General features: G+C 48.6%; 1 protein-coding gene across 2 annotated transcripts in view; it reads left to right on the top strand.

The window, feature by feature from the left end:
- The window catches only part of Slc36a3 (solute carrier family 36 member 3), a 24,951-nt gene extending 15,425 nt beyond the window's left edge, over positions 1–9,526 (top strand). For both annotated transcript variants that reach the window (XM_055602856.1, XM_055602857.1), the window contains 5 exons: positions 895–1,113; positions 3,602–3,700; positions 4,435–4,601; positions 7,975–8,144; positions 9,179–9,526. In XM_055602856.1, the coding sequence (XP_055458831.1) occupies positions 895–1,113; positions 3,602–3,700; positions 4,435–4,601; positions 7,975–8,144; positions 9,179–9,447 (924 nt within the window). In that variant the 3' untranslated portion in view covers positions 9,448–9,526. The remainder of the gene's footprint in view (positions 1–894; positions 1,114–3,601; positions 3,701–4,434; positions 4,602–7,974; positions 8,145–9,178) is intronic.
- Positions 9,527–9,745: the final 219 nt, after the last annotated feature.

The raw sequence follows: 9,745 nt of genomic DNA, 5'->3' as shown, positions 1-9,745 counted from the left end.
ACATACATACATACATACATACATACATACATACATACATACATACATACATACATACATACGTATGGTTTGGGGCCTACAGCTATAATTTCAGTGCTCAGGAGGCAAAGACAGATGGGACCTGCTGCTCACTAGACAGCCAGCCTGGCCTACTTGCTCGGTACCAGGCTAATGAGAGACCCTGTCTCAAAAAACAAGGCAGGCAACACCTTAGGAACAATGCTGATTTTGTCCTCCGGAGCCCACCCCCAGGAACACTGTATAAGTGCACAGATACCCAGAAGACACTCAACTGTGGGGCGGGAGAGATGACTTGCTAGTTAAGAGCACTGTTTGCTCTCTCAAAAGATCCAGACCTGGGTTCAGTTCCCAGCACCCATGTGGTGGCTCACAGCCATCTATAACTCCAGCTGCAGGAAATCTGACTCCCTGTTTGACCTCTTCCAGCACCGGGCATGTACATGATGCAGTTACATACATACAGGCAATTCATAGAGATAAGATTAAGTAAGTCTAAAACTGCTTCAAGGATTCACTTATTTCATTTTATGTGTATGGGTGTTCTGCCTGCAGTTATATGTATGTGCGCTATACTTGGAAGTCAGAAGAAGGTATCAGTACTCCCAGAACTGTGACTCACCATGTGGGTACTGGGAATTGACTCTGTAAGAGCGACCAGGGTTCCTCACCACTGAGCCATTTCTATGCCCCCCCCCTACCAAAAAAAAGTTTCTAAAGACATCTAGCTATATTGAAATTTCACATAAGTCACCAATAATATGTTTTCTCTGCTGGGGCAGAAAGTGATCAGTTGATGAGCTGAAATCCTAATGGAAATGACTCTTGGTGATTCATGACTGATGTTCTGCCTTTTGCTGTGTGTCCCTTCGGCAGATCATGGAAGAAGCTCACTTCACCTCTGACGTCTGTGAGCCCAGGCAGAACCTGGTGATGACCCCCGTCCTGGACGCTCGCTTCTACATGGTCACCATCCTGCCCTTCCTCATCCTGCTGGTACTCATCCAGAACCCGCAGGTGTTGTACATCTTCTCCACCTTGGCCACCATCACCACCCTGGGTAGCCTGTCTCTGATCTTCATGTATCTCATCCAGGTCTGTGTCTGGAACTACCCGGAAGGTAGTCAGGGTCCAGGGCTTCTGAGGCATGGCAGGGTCATGGACATGGTGGGAAGGTGGAGGTGAGGAAGGTGGCCGGTCTCCTGCTCTGAGGGTAGGTGATTTCTAGTGATGCTCCCGTCTCTCAAGCTGTAAAAGTTCGGCATCGTTACCATCAGCATCATGGTCATGTCCGATAACAGTGAGTCACTGGGAATTGAGTTGCTAAATGCCTTCTGTGATCCAGCTGTTCTTAGGGAAGCTGGGGATTTTGTGGCTCAACGACAAGAGATAAAGAAGGATGTCACAGTCTCCATCGGTTCCACAAATAAGAAATAGCACCATAGGGAGATGGGGAGAAAGCTTAGTGGGTAAAGTGCTTGTTGCCTGAGGGTGAGGACCTGAGTTCCCATCCCCAGTACCCACATGACAGCCTAACACAGTGGGGCACACATGTAACCCCAGGACTGAGAGAGTGAAAGGTGGGTGGCGGTCCACTGGCCAGACAGCCTAGCTGAAACGGGGAACCCTGGGTTCAATAAGAGACTCTAGAGAATAAGGTGGAAAACAAGGGGAAAACAATCGGCTATCTACCTCTATCTACATAGAACACCATAGGCGAGCTTGCAAGTGCTCACTCACAAAAAGCACACATGGGGGATATAGCACTGGTCAGTGGACAGGAAAGATGTAGGGCTGGCTAGATGGCTCAGACACTTGCCTGCAAGCCTGAGTTTCATCCCCAGAATCCACAGAGTGGTAGGAGGGGGCTGGCTCCCCACAAGATACCTTTTAATTTCCTCATGCACACCATGACACACATGACCACCCTGCCCCTTCCTAATAAAATAAATGTGTTTTAAAAGGTTTTAAAAAGAGAGAGAGAGAGATGGTAAAGAAATTTGCTCTACTTGGTACCAAGGACTTTAAACAATTTCCTGGATCTTCAAAATAAAACAACTGCAAAATACCATATCTCTCCCAATTTCCAGGAAAAAAAAAAAGACACTGAAAAACAGAGGCGGCAGGTGAGCAGATCTTTCTGATTGGGCCAACTGGTTTACCTCCCATCATTGGTGCTACTAACATTCCACCATTGTTACTTCATTTCTTTGAGCATGAAAGTCTTCGGAATTATATTAGTGTCCTGTTGATACTATAACAAATAACCACACATCTGGAAAGTTTGGGTTTTGTTTGTTTGTATACAGGCTCTCATTAACCCACATTGGCTTTGTAGCTAAGGATGACCTTGAGCTTCTGATCAGAGGGTCATTTCCGGAGTGCCAGACTTACAGACATGCACCATGGCACCCAATTTACGCCAAGTTAGAGGTTGAATGCAGGGCTTTGGGCCTGTTAGGCAGGCACTTTATTACTTGAGCTATTAGCTAAGATTTTTTTTTTTAAATTATTTTGTTTCAGCTTATTTCCTTTGGTTTCAAGGTATTTTTCATGAAACAGGGCTTCATAAAACCCAGGCTGGCTTCAAACTTTTTAAGTATTGGAGGGTGACCTTGAGCTTCTGATCTTCCTGCTTCTACCTCTTAAGAGCTGGGTTTACAGGCATGTGCCAGCATATTTGGATTTCTGAAGAGCTGAGGATCAAATTCAGGTCTTTATGCATGCTAGGCAAGTGCCCTACCAACTAAACTACAACCCCAGCCCTAAAATGATACAGATTTCCTCTATGACGCTGGAGGTCCCACTGAGTTAATCAGCAGGGCCATACCCTTCCCCAGAGGTTCTCGTAGAGAGCCTGCTTTCTTGCCTTTCCAAGCATGCTTTGGCCCATGGCCCTGCCATGGTTAAAGCCAGCAACACTAGGCTGACTCTTCCTTCCCTGCAGTCTGGTTTCCTCTTCCATGCCCCTCTTCCTCTTTTAAGGACCCTTACCCAACATTAAGATAAGTGAAATAAGCCAGACACAAAAGTTACAGGCTCCCCCTCACAGGAGGTACTTAGAACAGCCACGTTCACATAGGCAGAACATACAGAGGGTTGCTAAGAGGTGGAGAACCAAGAATTATTTTAAGTATCTGTTTGGGTTGACAAGGCCCTGGTGATGAACAGTAGTGGTAGGAATGTCCCAGAGTGAATATACTTAGTGGGTAAAATGACTAAATGGAAAGTCTGGTGTTACTCTGAAACAATAAATGTTTCAAACAGTAAGTGAGTGCTTCCCCAGAGTGCAGGAGGAGCTGGGTTCCATCTTCAACACAGCACACACCTGTGATCCCAGCAGTCAGGGGGGTGGAGGCGGAGACTAGAGGATCAGGAAGTCAAAATCTTCCTCAGGGGCAGGTAGAGTTCAAGGTCAGCCTGGACTGCGCCAGACTCCATCTGGGAATAAACTGGCTAATTAATTAAAACACTTTAAAAAGGATAAGAAAGTAAGTAGGAGCGCCCTTTACACTACCTCTGTCATCAATGTTACCCAAGCTGACCACCCCGTTGCTAAGCCCGCGCCCTTCCTCTCTTTCAGGAGCTCCCACGGCACAGCAACCTGCCCCTGGTTGCACACTGGAAGACTTTCTTGCTGTTCTTTGGCACGGCCATCTTCACCTTTGAAGGCGTGGGGATGGTAAGAAGGATGCAGTGCCCCGCAGAACGGCCTGCTATGCGTCCCCATGTCACCCTAGCAGTGTTGTGGGCAGGGCAGCACGATCCTCTCCTGGTGAAGGGAAAGTCTGCACTGATGAGGGCACCTCCCAACCCAGACCACACCTCACGCTCCCAAGACAAAGACAAAGATGGAGAATTTACTCATCAGCCCACACTGAGCAGGGTGCTGGGGCAATAGTAAGCGGGAGACAGGATGAAGGGGGAGTGAACACACGGAGGGGGTGTGGCCAGGTGGAGGGGTGTGGCCATAAAGCCGAGGTGGAGAGCATGCTCACATGAGATAATGATATAGAAAGGCGCACCCCACGCCTGCGGGGTCCTGGCTGTGTGGAGGATGTAACCCTGTGGAGGGGTGACATGAGTGACCTAGCCTTGTAAGGAGGTGTGGCCCTGGGGGTGGAGCTGGGGAGGGGCGTGGCCATTGGAGTGATAAAGGCAATATAGAGAAGGTGGCTTTGTGGAGGGTATGGCTGTGTGGCTCTGTGGAGGGCTGTAGCCTTGTGCGGGAGGGGGTGTGTGTGTGTGCAGCCTTAGGGGTGGGGTGTGGCCTTGAAGAAGGCGTGAGGCCTTGTGGTGGGGTTCTTTGCTAACTCCACCCACCACAAGAAGAACTCTAGAGGCCTGTAAGGGAATCTACACCTATGCCATGGCCCCTTCTTTCGACCTTGTCTTTCCCAAACCCTCCGCTTCCAGGTTCTGCCTCTCAAAAGCCAGATGAAGAGTCCACAACAGTTTCCTGCCGTGTTGTACGTAGGGATGTCCTGTGTCATCTTCCTCTACATCTGCCTGGGGACTCTGGGCTACATGAAGTTTGGCTCAAACACTCAGGCCAGCATCACTCTCAACTTGCCCAATTGCTGGTAGGAACCTGCCTGCCTCAAGGGGGACAGGGAGGCATGGGAGGCGAGCCTTGGTGGCAGGCTCACGTGCGCACACGTGAAACCGTTACCTCTAGCAGAGGAAATGAACTGTGGAGAGTCGTGTTAATTATGATCATGGGTTGGGTCTAACGACTAGGCCCTGTGTTCCCTTTCAGTGTCTCACAGCAGCCTTAAGCATTACCATTAAGGGTTTCGTGGAACAAACCAGGATGTCAACATTAGAGGCTTTCAGTGATTCCAACCCACACTGCCTAGTGGGAGAGAAGACTTGAGTCTGAGCTCAACCCTAAAATGCAAAGGCCCTAAGATGAGTGACGTCCGGCCGTTGCGGAAACAGAAAGTGAAAACTTCACAGTAGAGCATTTGTGCAGATTGTCTGAGGCTGTAGATTGGATGATGATGATGATGATGATGATGATGACGACAATAACAATTTTTTTTTTTAATTTTGAGAGAGGTTTCACTTAACCCAGGATAACCTCAAACTTCCTTTGTAGCCAAAGCTAGCCTTGGAGTCATCCAACCTGCCTCTGCTTCCCAAGTGCTGGGATTACAGATAGGCACTACCATACCTGGGTAAAATAGATAGATACATAGATATGTTAGGCATGCACCACAGAGCGACTGCTACTTAAGCCACTGAGTACCCCCAGCTGGAACTCAGCATAGGGTCCTTGCCTTCAATCATTCATTCTTTCATCCATCCATCCAGGAGACGTCTGTAGGTGGGACCTTTGGTGGAGGTGTTGGACTCTTAGTGACTAAGCACATATTCTAAAGCTAGCTAACAGGCTCCACATTCTGCTTCCTCCATGGCTGTGAGCGAGCCTCCCACACTTCCGTACAATAAGGATTACCCACATGCCTCCTGTGTCAGTCAGGACAGCTTCGTGATGCAGTCACCTAAGGGCCTGACTCTTTGTTCACACCAACCCATCGTGGGATGGCCCTGGCTCTCATTCTAATGGTTCAGCCAGACTCCACGGTGTTGCTGGCTGTCGTGACAGGGCTGCTGAATGCCACCTGCCTTTCCCAGGCAGCCAGTGCAGCAGCTTAAACGTCTAACCTGAGCTAGAACAGGCAGCCCTCCTGTCAGACCTCCCACCACGAGCAGGGAAGGGCTTAGGAACCTTTGGTGAACAGCACAAATAATTCCTGCACTCCCTGGCAGAGTGTCTGTGGGCAGCGATTGCTTTAATATACAGACAATCCTTAGAAAAGTGCTGAGCATGCAGCAAGCTCTGTGCCTCTGTTATTGTTATGGTCCTTTCAGCCTTGGGCTTTCAGGCGGTTGGGGTGATGGTGGCATTCATGGTCCCCAAAGCCAGAGCAGCAAAATGAGGAAAATGTCACCAGCCTCACCCTCCTCGCTGTATATTGCTAATGACAGATGAGATCATGAACATGGAATTCTTTGAAGTTGTGCCTTATTTCATGTGAGGGAGATATTATCTTAATATGCTGCTCTTATTAAGCAGCTTGTCTGATTGTGCTTCCTCTAGCTATCCTGGGCAGAGCCTTTCCATTATGGGGGTGGCAGTGAGCTGTAGTCAGTATGAGTGTGTATGAGTGAGCTAGTATGAGTGAGCAGCCAAAAAAGGAACTCACCCTTGAGGGAAATCTTGAACAAACAACCCTTCCCAATAAAAACACCAACATTTAGAGGGAAAAAAAAAAGGGGGTAGGGGGCTGATAGGTATATAAAAATCACAATTTTATATGCAAAAAGATCCTCAAAGCATACAAAAGATATGCCAGTTTAAAAAATTAGAATGTTGGGGCTGGGGAGATAACCCAGTTAAGTGCTTGCCACAGGGCCATGAGGCCTGACTTTGACCTTCAGCACGCATATAAAAATCTGGGTTTGGAGGTACGTGCCTGCCATCCTAGTGCAGGTGAGGCGGAGACAGGCAGATCCCTGGAGTGTACTGGCCAACCCACCCAGCCAAACGTGACTCAGTGAAAGTCCCAGGGCCCGCCGAGAGACGCCTCATCAAAAACAAGGTGACAGTGACGGCTCCCCACCTCCACAGCCTGCACCCACGTGTGCATGTGCCCACAGGAACACACACACACTGCAGTGTCAGAGACCGACACAATTCACACATTCTTTGGTAACTGGTGGCTTCATAGACTAGGACAAGAGGGCAGTGTGTCAATAAGCATCGAAATGTAAAATCATAGCTGAGGGCTGATGCGTAGCTCGGTGGGTGAGTGCTTACCTAGCATGCGAGAGGTTCTGGGTTCAATTCCCAGCAATGCCTAAGCCAGTGGCTCATGACACTAATCCCAAGGTCATCGTTGGTTGCATATCAACCTCGAAGCCTGGGACACAGGGTGAGACCCAGGGTCGAGAAAAAAAAGAATAATTTAAAACTCATTGTTTACTTCTGGAGTTGATGTGTAGAAAAGGAACACATAGATGCGCGAGGTAAAGGCTAGGATAAGCAGATGTGTGTTATGTGGGTGGGTAGGTGTCACATATGCTGAGCTATGTGAGTGTGCATCACGTGTGCTGAGATACGCAGATATATGTAAAGATAGTCTTTGCTGCATTGTTTTCTTGGCAAAAGACGGAATAAGTTTCCCATTAACTGCTGAGCAGGTGAAAAACTTAAAAAAAAAATCTCTGTGCTGTTAAATAGAAGCACCAGGCATGTGTACGCAGAGGAAACAATTCATAGAGACATGCCACAGTACCTCGATGGGGGTATGTGTGGCTCCCCCACTTTCTGCTTAAGATTGGGGGCACAGGGCTGGGCAGATGGCTCAGTGGGCAAAGTGTTGACACCCAAACATGAAGGCCCAACTTAGAACCCTCAAAACCCATACAAACGCTGGGGCACAGCGGCGCACATCTGTAATCCTCGATAGGCAGAGATAGGCAGAGACAGAAGAATTCATGGAAGTTTGTGGTGTAGCTAGCTTGGCATTTGCAGCAGTAACAAAATGCGAGAGATGCTGCTCCGGGTATGGTAGAAGGCTGGGACAGACACCTGAGGTTATCATTGCATGTGCACACAAACATTTAAAGGCTCTCTGTACATAGATTATTTCTAGAAAACTGAAGGAACTGAAGTGAAGATCAGGGGTGGACTGAATTGTCTTGACTGTATGGCTGCCATACTGTGAATTGTACTATACACAGCTATGAAACTTATAAAATTTTAAACATAAGGTTCCCACGGCCTCAGAACCTCCAGAAACGTGTGCTCCCATAGGCCTACCATGCCCCGTCTGAACCGGTCTGCCCCAGTCACTGGCTTCTGGCCTGTGAGGCTTCTGATGAGTCCTAGGCCACCTTCCCCAAAGCTTGGGAGCATCTCACGTCCTTCCAATGCTCTGTCTGCAGGTTGTACCAGTCCGTTAAGCTGATGTACTCTGTTGGCATCTTCTTCACCTATGCCCTCCAGTTCCACATCCCAGCTGAGATCATCGTCCCCTTCGTGGTCTCAAGAGTATCTGAGAACTGGGCTCTGTTCGTAGACCTGACTGTCCGCACAGCCTTGGTCTGCCTGACCTGTGAGTAGGGAAGAGGGTGCTTACTCACTCAGACCTATGACATGACTCATACCTCAGTGTAGCGCCCACTTGTCTCTGTGATCTACAAGGTGTTTGTCTCCTTGCTTCTCACCCACCACCTGAAACAGGCTTCAAAAACCTGTCACATGAGGAAAGCTACCCCCAGTCTTCTTGCTTAGAGAGTAAGTGCTGACTGGTTCACGGGAAAAGGCAGGATCTTTCTCGATCAGCCACTTGCCTGCCCAGAACAATTAAGTCACATCCCACAGCACACAACTCTATGACAGAATGGGTGATTTGACCCCTGGAACCTGTGCCCTTCCTGTGTGATGTATGGTCAAGTCCCACTGCCATCAGGTGACCTTTTGATTGTAAAGAAACCTCCGAAGGGCTGATTTGTTAAAGACTTGGGGGGTCATTTCAGGACTTTCTCCTCCCTCTTTTCCCTTCATTCACCCACCCGTTCGCCCAGAAGGTGTTGCTGAGGAAATGTTGGAAGAAGGGCTGGGCCATCCTTTCCTGGGCATATTCCTGGAAGCGAGGGTCAGAAGAGGTACCCAGGATTAAAAAAAAAAAAAAAAAGTGAAATAACTGGGGAATGTTTGACCCTGAGATGTGAAAACACTGGTCTTCCGGAGCTTGATTATAGTATGAGATGGAGGAGACCCTTAGTGTTGGGATGAGGTACTGGCTGCCAGCCTAGCTCCAAGTTCAGTGAGAGACTCCGTCTCAAGGGGATAATGAAGGGAGTGATTGACAGATGATAGAACAGGGCTCTTGATTCCCTCCTCTAGCCTTTATATTCACACAGGTATGCAAGTGCAAACACACACACACACACACACACAAACACACACACACACGGGGGAGGGAGATTGTTTTTATGTACAAAAATCATTTTTTTAAGAGTTGGAGGAGAGACAGGGTCCAGATCTATGGTGCCTGGCCTAACCCTTAAAGCACAAAGTCATGCTTGTTGAGGGCTCTCCTCTTTGAGGCACACTCTGTGAGTTTATTTTCCTCTCTCACTGCAGGTTTCTCAGCCGTCCTCATCCCTCGCCTGGACCTGGTCATCTCCCTGGTGGGCTCTGTGAGCAGCAGCGCCCTGGCCCTCATCATCCCGCCCCTACTGGAGATTGCCACGTTTTACTCTGAGAACATGAGCTGTGTGACCATTGCCAAGGACATCATGATCAGCATCCTGGGCCTGTTAGGATGTGTATTTGGGACATACCAAGCCCTCTATGAGATGACCCTGCAGGCCCACTTTTCCATGGCCAACTCTACAAGGCTCCACACATAATCGCCTATTTTTATTTGAATAGCTCTTTCTTCCTCTCATCCTCTGTTGGATTCTCATTATATATGTTCATCAAAACCCAGTGCCTTATGTTAATTAGTGGCTTCTTTTTAAATTTATTTTTTATTCACTTTGCATCCTGGTTGTAACCCCATCCCGCCCCCCTCCTAGTTCTGTCTCCCACCCTTCCCCTCCCCCTCTCCTATTCCTCAGAAAAGGGGAGCTCCCTTTCCCATCCACCCCAGCTCATCAAGTTGCCTCAAGACTGAGCATGTCCTCTTCCCTGTGGTCTGGCAAGGCA

Source organism: Psammomys obesus, unplaced genomic scaffold (assembly GCF_907164565.1).
Source record: "Psammomys obesus unplaced genomic scaffold, mPsaObe1.curated_primary_1811, whole genome shotgun sequence".
Taxonomy (NCBI): domain Eukaryota; kingdom Metazoa; phylum Chordata; class Mammalia; order Rodentia; family Muridae; genus Psammomys; species Psammomys obesus.
The sequence above is the reverse complement of the archived record's forward strand: the minus strand, read 5'-3'. Positions and strand labels throughout refer to the sequence as shown.